The sequence below is a fragment of the Macrobrachium nipponense genome, chromosome 2 (assembly GCF_015104395.2).
Source record: "Macrobrachium nipponense isolate FS-2020 chromosome 2, ASM1510439v2, whole genome shotgun sequence".
Classification (NCBI taxonomy): Eukaryota; Metazoa; Arthropoda; class Malacostraca; order Decapoda; family Palaemonidae; genus Macrobrachium; species Macrobrachium nipponense.
The window spans coordinates 83,067,078-83,083,804 of NC_087201.1; the positions used below are offsets into that span (position 1 = coordinate 83,067,078).

General features: G+C 37.0%; 1 protein-coding gene across 2 annotated transcripts in view; it reads left to right on the top strand.

Moving 5' to 3' along the window:
• Window positions 1-16,727, top strand: part of LOC135220726 (transmembrane protease serine 11D-like) — a 496,130-nt gene that overhangs the window by 473,245 nt on the left and 6,158 nt on the right. For both annotated transcript variants that reach the window (XM_064258157.1, XM_064258156.1), the window contains exons 3-6: window positions 11,447-11,619; window positions 11,938-12,094; window positions 12,785-12,898; window positions 13,279-13,425. In XM_064258157.1, coding sequence (XP_064114227.1) covers window positions 11,447-11,619; window positions 11,938-12,094; window positions 12,785-12,898; window positions 13,279-13,425 — 591 coding nt within the window. The remainder of the gene's footprint in view (window positions 1-11,446; window positions 11,620-11,937; window positions 12,095-12,784; window positions 12,899-13,278; window positions 13,426-16,727) is intronic.

Sequence of the window (16,727 nt, forward strand, 5' to 3'; positions counted from 1 at the left end):
TGGAAGTCTAGTTCGTATTTGTCTTAAAGAGGTTTTAAGAGTATTCCCCCATTGAGATCGAGCATTTATTCGCTTGAGCGTGAACCCTTGACGCGCTAATTTCCTTTTTTTTATTCGTATTCTTTTCAGTGAGTGTAATTAGATGTCATTATTTCTTTGTTATTAAAACGCCAGAGTGAGCGTTGAAACTTCTCACCTCACCTTCCCAGGCTTTCCCAATAGCCATTCAACTGTTTTCCTCGTGGGCGTGGGAAACAGTATTTGGCAGAACTCAGACAATAGGGAAGTGGCAAAACTGGGAAATAAACAGAGCTAATGAGAGGGAAATTTTTTCATGAATCACTATCATTTCGAGCGCTTTTAGGACGCAGTTTCCACCGTGATTTGTGTTCGTTAAGTGAAGAGATTTGTTCCCTGTGAAGATCATGGATACTCTCAAGACCGAGCTTTAAATTATAATGGCGGCATGGGAAAAATAACTCGGTTTTAGTGCTGTGTATATAATATGTTGTAAGCTTTTCGAGTTTTCTTAGCGCTGCCAGCTACGTCGGGCATATTTATATCATATTCAGTTTTGCTTATGTAAATAAAGTTAGGTTAGTGCTGATTTGTTCAGTCTGTTTGAAGCCATTGTGTTATAGCTCTGTTTGATGAGCGCCTTTATGGAAAACTATTACGTACTCATTGATATTATTAAAACCGTTGTTGGACATCATAATTTAATTTCTTATTAAATATTGAGTGATTAAATTAAACACACGTTAAATATGCATTATCTTGCGCCTCTTATTCACTGGTCACTGTAACGAGTGTGGATATCCTTAGGAAAATGGCCTCTATGATTAGAAGTGATATATTTATTTTCGCCAGACGAAGAAAAATATACCAGTCACACGTACTCGAGGGAAGTTGGTAACTGGAGAGAGAAGAGAAATAATTAGGTCGTAGGCCTGTCGTCAGTTCCAAACAGGTGAATCATAATTACAACATAGAGGCGAATCCGTTGACCGTAAGTGAAGGTGTTATGATTTCCTCGGAATTTGGTGATTAGGAGAGCGAAACGCCGTTGTTATGGGTCTTTAGGGGGTTAAAGGGGTAACTTTAGATTCCGCCGGAGGAAGAAGGACCTGCTATAACCCCTCGGGAATGAGGTTCCCCTGATTGCACTCGTAGCTTCGGGTATCACTTCGGGGCATTGTTTAAAACATTCCATCGGGTCTCTTTGTTTATCGAGGAAGGGAGGATTTTGAAGTTCTATGTATGTAACATATTCCATGTAGCCTTACAAACGTGCTTTGCATATATTGTAATAGCACTGAACTAATACTGCAATACTGTTGTGTTGGCCAAGGTTCGAATAAGGTAGCGTTCTTTGTTGTAGGTCACATTGACATTTATACTAAGAAGCTGCACCCCTCTTCTTTTGTAAAGAAGGGAGGCGTTGTGGATTACATGGGTAGTTTATGTCTGAAGAAATCATCGACCCGGATGCACCAGAAGCAGCACCATCTTTCCAATAAAGGAAGACGGGATCCAACTCGCTTAACGATGTCTACAATCAGTTGCAGCGAAGTCATTGTGATGAAGTGTACAGGCGACTGCGCCACCGTCTGTACCCGAAAGTTTGGCCTTTGGAACAGCGCTGTAAATTGCAGGGAGCGTCTTTATAGCTTGAGTATCGCCTCATAATTCACTCTACTTGATTTTTTTAATGTTCTGCGAGGTGGTGAGGGTGAGATCTGGAATCAGTAGGGTCTTCATGGGTGTAGATTTGTCTTCAGTTTGTCAATGCTTTCTTTGTTTAAAAAATATCCACAATTATATATAGAAATATATTTCTTTGTAAAAATATAAAACAAAGACTTTTGAACACCTGAACGGTGCTTTCTTTGTTGAGTTGGGAGAATTCCTTTACATTAACCATCCAGGGAAGAAGAGTGATTTTCATACAACATTCATAGCTAGATAACACTGTCTCTCTTCATGCTGAAATATTAACTGTTTAGGCTTACGAATAGGTAGGTAGTTACGGTGTTACGGTATTGTATGAATATAAGGGGCAAAAGACGTTAGAAATTACCTACACCTAGTCGGGATTGGGGTATTCGGGTGCTGCCATTATGAGACGGGGTCACCCGGTGGATCAAAGGTCACGGGATAATTGTTGCCCTTCCACGACCTTTACCGTTCCAGATTGCTGCTTGTTCCTAATTCTGTCTCTCCATGCCCTTCCCATCCTAGGGTCTGTCACGGCCCCTTCACCCGACCCCTGGTCCTCACAACTTCGTTACTTCCACCACCATGCCATAGTGTCACCTTCCTCAACACACAACGCCCTTTGGAGTCACCTGACCTTCCTATTCGTTGTATGTCACCCCCCCCCCCCTCCTTTCTCTCTCTCTCTCTCTCTCTCTCTCTCACACACACACACACACACATACTTTTGTATTTTGGTTTGTGAACAATTTTGAGAAAAACGCTAGGTTTTAAATATTGTTTTGGCCTTTGTCTTCTTCTTGGATTGCAATTTTTTATTTTTTGTAGTAATTGCTACTTATTTTCATGCCAGTCTTTTTTTTAAGTTAGGTTCTAAAGTCAACCAAACTTTTCCGGATATTTTTTTATAAAACTCTCCTGTTGGTACTGCGTTCATGAACTCAGCACGTTTATGTCTTAGGTTGAAATCCTAATGAAGATGCGTACAGTAGGTTAAAAATATGCAGTTTACTGGTCTTAGTTCTGAAAGCAGCGTCAGTTGTTTCCTTTGTTAAGGCGAAATATGCTGGTCACCCATGATGATAACGTGGGCAGGTGAAGGGCGGAGGACGGCGAATTGGTGGGAAGGTTGTCAAAAAAGAAAAAGAAAAAGAAAAAAAAAAAAAAAGGTGTCATCTTATCATTTGGTATTGTAATCGACCGGAAGAATCTCGGCATTTTTCTGATCTTGAGACACGCCCCATTCGCAGACAGCAGGTGGCGTGAACGATGAAACTCTTGGAAAGGTTTGTCTTATGTTCTCGTGCGATATATTATTTTTCTTTTAAAAAATTGAAGCAATCTGCTGTCTTTGTAGAACGTTGAACTTTCTATAGAATGAAAATAAGAATTCTTCAATGACCAAATTTTGTCAGTTTTTTTTTCCTTTTTTCTTAACAGACTCACGTTCCACGTATCGTAATTTTTTTTTAACCTCCTAACTTTACTGTGTAAAACGTTACACATGCTATACTATAATAGTTACGGCGAGAGATCACAGCATATGGTTGAATCAATGCTCAAACCACCATACTACAAGGAAGATCCATCTTTCCGAAGACAGACATCAGTCAGCAGTGCATCAACTCCATGCTATGGGGACTGTTTCGATTTGTTTTATTTATTTATTTTTTTTAATGGACACTGAACACTTTCATTATTATCATAGAATACCACTTCTTTCCTCGTCACATACCCCTGTGACGTCGCTTTCCTGATAATTTTTGTAATCGGAGATGCAGGTGGAGAGATCGGGTTGTCACATCGTAGATTACCAGGGAAGATATATAATATGGTATCGTGCTCACCTCAAAAGCCGCTCGGATTACGCCCTTTTCCACATCAGCCTTTTATGCTCTCTAAACATTTCAAAACTTTCACAAGCTCTCTCTCTCTCTCTCTCTCTCTCTCTCTCTCTCTCTCTCTCTCTCTCTCTCTCTCTCTCTCTGTTATCGGCTGCTTATATTGGAGTGAATGTTTAGTGTAATATGCAAAGAGTATGTGCGGGAAAGTTAAATTCCGAAAAGATGATTAAAGTTACTCTTTTTATATACGGTAGATAGTTTCAATTTATTATCCACATTCCTATGGATACTTTTTTGTATTAACACTTTTGCAAATTATGCAACTTACGCAAATCAGGCAAAATGTGTCCATTTTATTTAAGTAGTGGTACAAAATTTCTGGATTACAGACATTCATATATATATATATATATATATATATATATATATATATATATATATATATATATCGTTGGTAATGACGTGCCGTAATTTGTAAAATTATTAAAAAATAAGGTGTATGTAATGAGTGAGTGTAATAGGCAAACCTCCTCCTCCCTCTCTCTCATTTTTCTTGTTCTAGTCGGTTCCATGTCTTGCATACCTGTGGTGACCTTGTCCTGGGAAGTTCTCACTCAAAAAGACTTTCCTATTGTCCTAACCCCCTCCCACACCCACGCCGATGCCCTCCCTTACCCTCTCCAATCCTTTGGCCTGTATTTCGAGACCTGGGAACTCTCACTTGCTACTGAATACCCTCGATATTGACTTTGATAAGTCCTAAGTGCCGAGACCTGTTTGGATCAAATCTTAGCCTAGGGATTGAGGAAGGATGGGTTTTTGAAGGTAAGGCTCTACTGCAACATAGTTCTGTTAATAATAAGTACAGAAAATAGTTCGATAAATAATAAGTACAGTATTTTCTTATTTGTACTTGACATACTTTGTTATTATGCAGTATATGAAATGTATTAGAAGTAGGCCTTCAAAAGACTTCAATTATGTTTATTTGAAACTTTATACCTTTTTCTTTAGGAGCTGGCACCTTACTTTAAACTTAATTGAAATCGACAAAGAGCGATGCTTCGTAGTTATCCAGTAATTAGCATAGTAAGGAAGAAAGTAAACGAAGTTTAACTTCGTGACTTATTGCTTCTCACGTTTGAAGTGAGAATCCATATTTTAATTATTTTAAGATCCTTGTTAAATTGTGAAATGTCGGTTCTGCTTTTATTCATCTGAGGGGGGAAAAATCCGTAAAACTCTAGAAAAAAGGAGGAAAAAATCAGGACAACTTATCTATATCTATAAACAGAATCGCAGCAGAACTGTTGATAGAATGCATGTATGGGTTAGCGTTCGCTGTTTTGGCCGTCATTTAAACTGAGAATAATTTTGTTACATTTGAATTATGAGTCTCGCACACAGAATTGGAATGATGAGGTTGAGTTTTGTCTAGGGATCTGGAGCTTATTGAGCTTCAAGTTTACTTAAATATAAGCTAGTTTTGTTTTCATTGAAAATCGTTTGGTATTATAATATAGTACATTCATTTTTGTAACGGGTGAAGTTTTTATTACATATGAACTTTGGAGTTGAAATCCATTTGTTCGTGTGAATTTGTATTGTGTTGTGTCATCTGTTCATATTTAGTAAAGAGATGTCTCTGTTAAACTACATGAAAAAACTTAATCAAATCCATATTTCGTGCACGAGAAATTACCAAAAGATAAAGGACATAAAGAATGCCAGACGGATCTCCCGTGAAATAAATCAAATTAATTATAAGATTGTACACAGTTCTTTCTTATTTGATAAATTATGTTTTAAGGCATTGTTGATGTCCAGCGACCTCTCTTCATACTTAATGTATCGAAAATTTATTGCAAAGTTGAGAATTGCATGTGATGCTGTTGGAAACCTCGTCACTTGGGGTTGATAGTTTTGATCTTTACTGTTTAGATTTTAATTAAAGTAAATTTCTCTTGCAAGTTCAGCTTTTTAAAAATATTTTCTAAATGAATATGCGAAATACCATCACACTTATGTTCGATGCAGTATATTTTTGTAGTTAGGGTTTTTTTTTTAATGTAAATATTGTTAGTGTTGAGGCACAAGAGGAGCTACGTCGTCTCATGCTCGTGAAAGTCTCGGAATTCACTTTTGGTTTGCCTTTGTTTTTATAACCACAGATTCTTGTACGTAGATTTTTCGTGTACTGGGCCATTTCCAATTATCATTTTTTCTACCATGCCAAAAATTTATTGATTTGTCGTCGCGTTTTTTGGAATTGATGTGCTTCAGAGACATAGGTATGTGTGATTTTTATATTTGTATCTTTACTAACTGGTATACGTACGTATTTATTTATAAATATTTTCAATATGAATGTGTATTAAATTAATATGCATTGTTAAAAAATGTATAATTTTATGCGTGTACCAGATGTTTGTTGACGGCATATTAAATCGAGAAGTTATAGCCAAAGGTGGGTTTAAATTTCATGGTTTCGGCGAGTCAGTTATCCATTCAAGAGTTGCAATCGGCTCTCGGCCAAGGAAGGCAGCAGTTTGTTTTAACCACTTGGATGTATATTCATCCCAAATAAGGCGCTCCGGTCATTGGGTCGATTTATGATCTGAGTCTAGTGGATTCTAAACCTTAATGCACCAGCGGAATATTATTGTCGCTTTGCAAATGCAAGTACCTTGCACATTGCAGCCAGCGACGGCTTCCGGTAAGATGAAGAAGCATGCTTGAGGCGAACGAGTCAAAAGGCGCACTGCCAGGATACGGAGAGAGGATTTGAACTTCACAACGATGCTCTGGGTAACCTTTGCTGCAGCTGGGCATTTTTTTAGGTGTTTACTGAAGGATGTGCAGTCTGGTTGTTGCGGAGTACGCTATCTCCTGTACCAACTTTTGTCATGTTAGGGATATTGTCATGTTGGTCTTTAGAGTTACCAATTTTGTTGTTGTTGTTGTTGCCATTGTATTTCAAGATAGTCGTGGACAGTATATTAGGCAATAGTAATCAGGAACATAAAATTAAAGGTTATTTTAATGAAAACATCTAACGATGAGAACTATTTTCTGTAGTTACAATGAATGGTGGAAGGTTTTGTACCATTTTTTCCAGTTAAGACAAAGAAATTTAGCGATATATTTTCATATGTGTAATAAATTATTTTTTTGTTTGTAATCAAATATATTTTTGTTTACTGGGCTTATTAACTGTTTGTGGACCACAAGTACACGTTTGTCTCTGTGTAATCTTGCCTCCTGTAAGTGTTTTCTCCGGAAACTGCGATTGAAAGACGTAATCTGCGTGTGTTTTAACTACTCAGAGGAAGTAGGAGGGTGACCGGGATCATTTTTGACGAATTTCATTGTTAATGCTAGATACATCTCAGTACACAGCATTCTTTAAATCCGCTCTGAACACATGGGGTTTTGAAGGTGAAAAAATGTCACGCTATTATTGTACTTTCATATTTTCAAAGGCTTTAACCATACCTTCACAATCATACACTTCCTTGTATGTTTTTCAGTGTTAATGATTCTTTGCTCTTTTTTTTTTTTCATCCAGCCCCTCACCCCACTACCGGAAAACGGAATCAGAAAAAGGGATTCGTAATTGTGGACGATTGTTCTCGCCACTTTCTCTCGTATTTTCCCCTAAATTTATCAAAATGAAATTTGTATTCAGGGTTCCTTGTGCATTACTTGTTGGTTATTGATTCACCTGTTTCAAAGTTGTGAATCATTCCTCTAAGTTCTGCCTTGTTGTCGAGTTTCCTTTTTGCTAAAATTAACCGATTTCACACCAGCGCAAAAATTGCATTGTTTTATGCTTTCCCCCAACAAGAAAAAAGGCCAGGGCATTACATACTTTTTCGGGTACTTATCTTCCGTTAGTTGTTCGTTCTCGGTTTGTTTGTTTTTTTACTTATTTTTATTTGATTTACTTATTTTTGAGGCGGACACAGTCTTTTGTTTTACACAGGATCTTAATGGTTTATTATTATTATTATTATTCTTGCATTAATTAATGAGCATCTCATTTTTTATTATATGCCCCTTGCCTTTCTTTCTTTGTAGCACAACACGCACACACAAATTAAATGCAGACAGCAGTTGATGAGGAACGACTCTTTCCAGAAGCGGTTCAAGACCTGGACAGGTTTCTCTCTCTCTCTCTCTAGTAAAGTAGCACCGGAAATCAGACCGGTATGGCAGCCTTTAGCAGAAGTGTTTACCCGGCTCCTGCACGACCTTCTCTAACCTTTGTTGACCATAAAATATCAGTGAAGGTGACGAGCTGATGATGTTTTTGCGGAAATGTGGAAGTTCTTCCAGCTCATGTTACGCACACCGTATAGTATGTTATCAGTAGAGGCATCTCGTCATTTTGTAGATATTTAGACTAAGTGTGCGCATGTTTCAATTGTTATATTGTTCATTAAAGCCTTGGAAATATTTCTTCTAAAATATCTTGTAAATCAAGATTTCTTATGGAATTTTGCAGTTTGTATAGCGTTATATACTGACGGTCCGACATTTTCGTGAAAATACTTTCTAAGGAAAGTTGCAGTCATGCTTTTGAAAATAACAGAATTACGTGCAATAATGAAAATAAATCTTATACTTATTAGTCAATATTAGTTCTCGTTCGACTGCTACAGTGCAGAAGTGTCATTGACTTTCTTGAGAAGCTATCGAAGTAAAACTTCTCTCCTATGTGCTAGCAAAAATAATCGGTATTGTTTCAGTTGTTGAATAAAGAAAAATTAGGCAATGGATTTGGACATTAAAAAGCACTGCAGCATCAACGTACGTACCACCTTTACACCTGCGCATTGAATGTTGTGGTACCTCAACAAATGCGGATCCGAACCTTCTGCAAAGGCACTAATATTGATAGAAGTTTTCTGTTGAAATGTAACAATTTTTACTATAAAGGAACTCCCAATGATTATCGGAACCATAATTTCCGTTTTAAAGCATATCGGTACCTCCATTTCGACAACTCTTTGGAAAGGGGTCCCGTGAAGTTGTAGAAGCCAAACATAACGGTATTTTAGTTTGATAAGATCAGAAAAGTGTACCATTAAAGCATGTAACACTATACGATCTTCTCATTAGATATAGGAAGACATAACAAACAATACGACGGTTTTGGCTGCGTTAGCTATGCTCAATAGTGCAAAATAAGCACGGTGTTAAATGTGTAGGTTACGGTATTTTGAACTTGGTCTCTATCGTAGTACGTTTTTCTGTGTGAATTGGTAAACCCGTGTGGATAGTTTCCTTCCGGTTAAGCAAGCTATAACTTATTAAAAGAAGGCTTTTGATGGAATGACCGTCGGCTTTGATGTTAGATATTTTAATGGCACTAGATTTTAACTGCCTGGTATTTCCAGTTGAGACATTGATATACGAGAGATGTGCATCGCTTTAGCACAGTGGTCAGAGGGACAATGAACTTTTTCATTACCCGTGAGTATGAGTATGTTCTTTATCAACTGCAGACAGAGGTGAGCAGACCTAACATGGTGATCACTAGGTACACCTAACCTAAACTTGCCTCGGTGAAGTGACTTCAAGTAAGAAAAGGCTAGTTGTGGTCGAGTATTTGTGGCAAGCACATTTTATTTTTAACTGCAAGTATATTATCCATCTCTGTAATATTGCGAAAAAACTCCCGAAATTTTCACACAATGATATTTGCCTGAAACTTTAAAAAGAAAAAATCATTGCAGTCACATCCACAACCTTAGCGATATGCACGAGAAAATTATTGTATTATTATTGTAATCTACCAGGCAATTTTGTCCTCACCAACTAACCTATCGTAAAGATGAATTGAGCTTGTAAGACTGGAAGCTGACAAAATCATATCATGAGGGTGCATACCGTGGCGTTAAATACGCTTCCCAATGTTTCATTTGTCTCGTTTATTGTATTCTTATCATTTGAGGGCGAGTTATTTTACACCCTATTGAAATAGATAACAGAATTTCTCAGGAACTCGCTGTACTTGGTATCAGTGACCGTCAATCATTCGTGAAACGCGTTTTTGAAAATCCACATGGAAATTGTGAAGGAAAGGTCTGTGCTTATCTGTCTAGATTTCTTTCACTGATGTACTTAATATTTGTGATGAGGTAATATAACGCTAAGAGAGTAAGTTGATTTCTGTTCATTCGCTTGTGGGCTACCATTTTCTTCTCTATTTAGTCACTTGAATATTGGAGTATATGTCAAAATAAATGTATAGAATTTTGATGTAGACAGAAATAAAAATTTATACAGCAAAGGCATTGCATTGTGAGGTAGGTTATGTGGTTCTCAGATTTAAACAAAACTCTTTTGAAATTACGTAGTTTGTATGAATCATATAAAATGTAGTGGGGAATCACATATTATGTAATGAATATTCTTCCAACAATTAATGCTGATTAATATTATCTTTGCCTACGAAGCTGTGTACTCGTAACAAGTAAGTGTTTTGTTCAGATTCGTAGTTATTTAGTGAATGTGATGTTTAAACACGTGTTTTATTAATGTCGTCAAAGGAGAGGATTCTGTGACTGGGGATAATCATTTTGGAGATCATTTGGGGTTTGGAGGATACGGACGAATTGATGCAGAGAAACAGGTGATTCATGGTTATCTTGAACGTAATGTTTGTGGCGGAATTTCCTGTGCTTCAGACGTGAGTGTTGGCCAACTAATGAGTGGGAAAGAAGAACTTCTTATGTTGGTTCGACATCCGGCTAAAGACGCCCTTTGTGTTCTAGCTAGCTGCCCCTGATTCTCCTGATGCTTTTGCTTCTTGCTGTTATTACTCGTGCTCCAGCTGCGTTTGTTATAACAAACTGGATATCCTTGTTTGTTTCTTAATCCGCGGCAGATAATAACGCTAACTTAGTAAACCAAAATATCATTTATATCTTATGGTAATCTCTGGGATACCCTTTAAAGTTTTAGGGGTATTGTTTTTCGTTGACCTTTGTTGCTTGCCTTGCAAATAATTCTTTCTGATCATTCTTAATGAGAGATTAGATAATTTTTAAAACTAAATCTAAAATAATTTGACCAGTTTTCTGCCGTTCTTCCTAACTTGTATATGAATATGTGGCAAATATAGTAATAAAAAATATTTATAAAGTAATTATTATAACATCTGTAATGTATTCCTAGGTTTTTAAACCTTGAATTCTGGAATAGAGGCTGATAATACAATCTTGCGTACCTTTCTCAGATATCGATGATTGTAGAGAGCACAGCTGCTCTTCACAATTAGGAAAGATAGCCTTGTTTATCTCAAGATCTTAAAATTTATAAATTAGTGGCCATGAGTCAGGTATTTCCTGTTAGTTTGTCTAAGAACATGACTTTACTGTATTAATGTTAAATAGCAGAAGTTAACATAATTTTCTAATAGGGAAAAAATTTTTTTTTTTTGGTTGATTCCAGTGGAACTTTAATTCTAACCTCAGAGATTGAGAATCACCAATGTTTTCACAATTCCAATGAATAATGATTGTAACAAGGGCCGCTAAGAGTAAACTTATCTATAGTTGATAGAAGTCGCCGAGCATTTTCAACTTGAAAAAATGGAATTTAACAATAAAAATAATTTGTTAACTTTAAAGTTCCTTGGGCATGGCAGTTCTTCTACCATGATTTGCTTTTATTGGTTTAAATTCACACCGATAGTTGTAAAATTTTCCATTTTTGTTGCTTCTTGTCTATCTTCCATAATGAAGTAGTAATTTCAAGGTTACCATTAGAATACTTTTTGTTGCAAAATCCAAGTATTTCTGTCATTATATCCAATACTTATTTAACGGTTGAGCTTCACACTGAAGACTTAGTTGCTTTATCCATATCATTTACAGACAACCATCAAGATCTTTGCGAAGTGTCTAAGGTCAGACATCGAATACAAAACCATTTCAGTGAGCTCGCGGGCAACGTGTAAAGAGGTTGTTAACCTTCTGTTATCGAAGTACAGAATGAGACATAGAGATCCCAACCTCTTCTACCTAACCATGGAGGTCACTGTCAGAAGGTAAGTTGTGACTTCTCTTTCGTATACACTGCCCTTTTCAACATACATGCAGTAAGCCACAACATAGAATTTAAATAAAGCATTCATGCTGGTATCTTAGTGAGTATATTCACATTTCTTGAGAACTCACATAATTCATTCATTTTTTTTTTTCTTGAAGTGCTTCTTGAACTTGAGTATGTCAAAGATCGTTTCTTCCATTTTCATCAGGGCCAATAAATTACAGAATTTGGCTTTAGGATTCATTCATTAGCTGGTGTATCAAAACATTCTCATACAGGCATTGGTGTAAGTGCGTCTGTTATCCTTGTCTTGCAGATGGTCTGGCATGCCTCTAAGGTCCTTGTTAGTTCTAGAGGATGGAGCCAGACCTGCTCAGTTGGCTCTTTGTCGACCCCCAGGAGACTCAAGATTTGCACTGCAAATGCGTCGTGGGGGAGTTATCAAAGTACATGATACTGTCCTCATGCCAGGGGTAAGATCTCTCTCTCTCTCTCTCTCTCTCTCTCTCTCTCTCAAAGGTAAGGAATTTCATAAAAATTATTTAAGAAAATTTGAAATTAAAGAAATTAAATTCAAAGTACCGAATGGTATCATACAGTTGGCGTTTGAGAAATTGCTATTGCTATTCTTAAATTTTGCTTGAGAGAGCACAGATCTTAGTAGGTACCAAGTTAAAATGAAATTTTGGTGTAAAATGCCTTTATTTTCATTAAGTTATACGTATTTTGACAAAATAATGGAAAATCAGGATATACTAACATTATATTTGTCAAATAACCCTTTGGGCTGAATTATATGGTTTTTGGTATAATTCTTCCAGTGCCCCTGTGTTCTGTGGAGAAAACAAGCTATTTTTTAAAGTAATTTTTACTTGTGTAAGATTATGTAAAATTATTATATTCCTCATAGCCTTTTAGTAAATGTACTATATGGAATAAGTTACTTTTTAGTCAATGCATTGTTTGATAAAAACCACATATGCTGTCATAGTACGCTAGTTTACAGTCTAGTACTACAAGTTCATTTTTGAAGATTTCATACGTCATACCTTTGCTTACCTCCTTAATCATTTTTTTCTAAAGAAATGTACTGGTAATCCTTTAAAGAAAATGAGTCTTGTATAATGCTGTTTTCTCACAATTTGTTATATATATCTTTACAGTCACAATATAAATCCTTGTTGGTGTCAGATCGCACAACTGCAGAAGAGGTTGTGCAACTCTTACTCAACTGCTATGACAGGCGTGAAAACAAGCACTACTATGCTATACATGAGGTAATGTATATCAACCATTCTCACAGTTCTGTGTATGATACATTTTTAGTTAACCATAGGCACAAGAAAATTTGTTTTAGTCTGCATGTGTGTTCCACTAGATTGCTTTTTTGTTAGTTTTCTTTTAGTATACTACAAGTTGTTAGTTTTCTTTAGTTTACTACAAGTATATATCAGATCGTTAAATGTGCTTGACATTTGTAGTTTTTACTCGTCCATAATATATTAGCTGAGGCAATGGAAAAAAAAATACCACCTGATTAGACATAGAGACAGTCTTCTTCCTCTTTTTAGAGCTTTTTTTACTTTTATTTTGCTCCAGCAAGGTTATTAAAACAGAAAGACTATGACAGAATACTGTAAGCTTTATTCCTTTCCAGGTTCGAAGAAGCCCAAATTACAACGACCGCATCTTGCTGCCAGATGAAAAACCTCTGGAAGTCAAAAGCAAGTGGCCACGAGATCGTCAAGCAGAGTTTGTCTTTGTTCTAAGAAGAAACATGTCCCAAGCTTTGTCTTTAAGAAGGGTATGTCACTTTACTACTAATATTTATTTAAAAAGCAAAATTCACTTGCTTATTGAATGACTTGAATTAAAAAAACTTACTCGTATCTGACAAATTTCACACTTCCTGACTATGTACTGTCATGTAATATGAGATTGAATGCTTTGATTATGCGAAAGAAAAATATAGACAAATCATGAATACTTCCTATCTTACTACACTTATAGCTTATTTTACAAGTATAAATGTCAATGCTAGGTATATATAAGCATCATCATTTATTCAAACAAGCCTTGAAGAAAACAGAAGAGAATAACAAAGATGAATTGCGTTAATAAAATCTGCACTACAATTCTTCCTAAACTTATGAGCAATTGCATCAATTATAATGCCAAGTATAAGGGATGAAATGCTTATAGTATTAGGTAGTGGGGTAATAAGGCACCTCAACAGTGTAAAGATGTTAAATATTGCAAACCAAATAGCACAAAAATTTTGAAGAAATCATGGGCAGTAAAGGCTCAATTTAAAATTAACTGTTGTAGAAGAAAGAAAAACAGGAAGTGGTGGGATGAGGCTCCGGGAGGGAGAAAGGGACATTATTTAAGTGCAATAGTACAACATTTGAGATAGGCAGGTGCAATAGCAAAATGTTTTGAGATAATTGTGTACATGTACATTGGAGAATGGATAAAGTAGCCAAGAAGAAAGTTTTGTACATTGGAGAATGGATAAAGTAGCCAAGAAGAAAGTTTGAGTTAAAAAGTGGGCAAAAGAAGAGAAGTGATTATTAGGAAATGGTTTGGGGAGAATAATTCATATTGGATATAAATTCAGAATAAGGGATGCTATCTAAAGTGAGTGCAGCCCAGGTTTGATGGAGTGAGTATTTTGAAGGTTTGTTGAATGAGGAAGCAAGAGGAGAGAGAATGCTAAATGTCCACAAGAGTGGAAATTGTGGTCAAGTTGAAAATGGTTGTGGAGGTAGGTGTGTAGGTTATCATTAGGATGGCAGTCAAGAGGTTGAAGACATTTAAAATACCTGGAGTTAATGGGATGACAAGTGAGATGTTCTGGTACTGTGGTTATGTATTTTCATTTAGTGATCAGTGACTGATTGGGGTTTATAAAGCAGGTGTAGCCTATAAGTGGAGCAAGTTCCAAAAGAATTGGAGAGCAGGATATGTTCCATTATAAAAAAGGACAACCGGTGATAGGGGCAACTGTAGGAATGGTATGTAATGTTATTGTGAAGGGAAAGTGTGTGGTGGGGTTTAGGTTGGAAAAATTTATTGAAGAATAGTGTAGAGGTAGACAAGGAAAAGTGTGTGGATCAAGTCTATGTTATGAGAAGTTATGAGAATTTTAAAAATATCAAAAGGATGGCTGTATGTGGCATACATGGACTTGGAAAGAGCTTAGGTTGTTTGGAACAAAAGGCAAGTTGCTGAGACCAGTTAAAATTTTGAATGACAAGTGAAGCAGATGAGAGAGCTTACAGGTATATCTGCCAATTCCTCAATAGCCATAGCCCATGCTTACTCAGGTCTGAAGTGAATGGAAAAGAGTTTAATACTGATCGTGTGTGTAGTTCAGCAGTTAGAAGTATTAATGCTGACAATTGTGTGTGTGTTTTTTTTTTTTTAACTCAACTACTGACTATAAATTCCAGTGCCACTATCATAAAAAGGTACTAGAATGCACATGTGTAAGACAAATACACACTACAGTACAGTTCTCATACACAATACAGTTCTCTTATGAAAATACTTACCTATTACAGTACAGTTCACTTTTGCTCATGCGAGAATTCAAACCTTTGTATTTAATGTGAAATGCTTTTGGCAACAGTTGGTCCAATTGAAACTTGGTAAAAAGTTAAGGGTAGGGGGAAGTACAAGAATACTTTACCCCTGCAAGAAATATAGTGTGAATCTACCAGTAAAGGTAACAAAATGACTACAAGGTCAACCATGACCTTCCCAACAATGTCCTGTTGCCTCTCTATTGAGAGAAAGAACTGGGGGGGGAGGGGGGATGACTTTTGGTCATAAAAATGCATCAGTAATGTACATATGTACTGTAAAATGATAAATTTTCTAACACAATTTGTATTTTTCATAGCTACAAACCTTGAGGTCATAACAATAGGATAATTTCTTGCGCCTAGCTGGATCCAGTTAAATCGCAGATGAAAGCAAAGAATCTTGTGAGATCTGGCAACGTGTGCATATATCGGGTGAAGAGTGGTCAAGGACCACGCACCCACGCCACCGCGTCAAGTCTTTCCCAACTCAGGATGTCTTAGCAAGACAGAGGGGTGGCTAGAGGTGGTGAGTACAATGTTAAGACCTCAGGTTTGTAGCCATAAAAAATACAAATTATCTTAGAAAATTTGTCATTTGTTCATAAGTGAACAAACCTTCGGTCTTAACAATAGGATAGACTTATACTTGGAGGGAGGTACAAGACATTCTAAACTGGCTGGAGGCCTACCCATCAGTCCAGCTTCAGAAGAAATAACTTTCGGAGAGGGACAAGCCGTGAGAAGCTAGGTACATTGATATCTAACCACCCAGACACTGAGCGATGTACAATGATATATGGGCGAATCATTGCATAGGGAACCAAAGAGAAACTTTGAATGTCCAATAACAAACCAACACACCAGGGTTTATTACTCCCAACTCCCCCTTGCTAAGGTGTGTAGTATATGCTACCGAATACAGGGTTGGTTACTTGCATACCAAGCAACAAAACTATCAGTATGACTACCTTACTCACGTATCAGACCAGTCTAACAAATGACGCTTCTACTCCTTAACTTGCCTGAAGGAAAAAGGAAAGGTACAAGAGAAAGAAAGAGACCAGCCAACTCACTCATTCTCCCATACACACAGTCATCTTAGGTAAGATACCAAAGTGCCCTGTTAAGGGCAATGATGAGTTACACAATATGTTGGGCAGCCACCACAGGACCCAGGGAAAATGTGTCCATAGATCTGTAAGCAACATTCATAAGATAGAAGTGAACATGGACTGGCATAATTAAGTACCAGGGCTCAGCGCACTATGTATAGCCAAGTTCTTTTTGAAAGCCAGAGAGGGACCAATACCCCTAACGTCATGTATGCCTGTCTGATGGCTTCCCGTATCCAAAAAGACATAGTATTCTTCGACACCTCTTTCTTTGTATGCCTGCGGCAGCCCGGCCTAAGGTGCCGTGTCCTTTTAAGATAGCAACACAGGGCCCAGACAGGACACAACAAAAGCTCTTGAGCACCACCACTCTCAGTCATTCAGTGTTGGAATGGAAAAGGAAG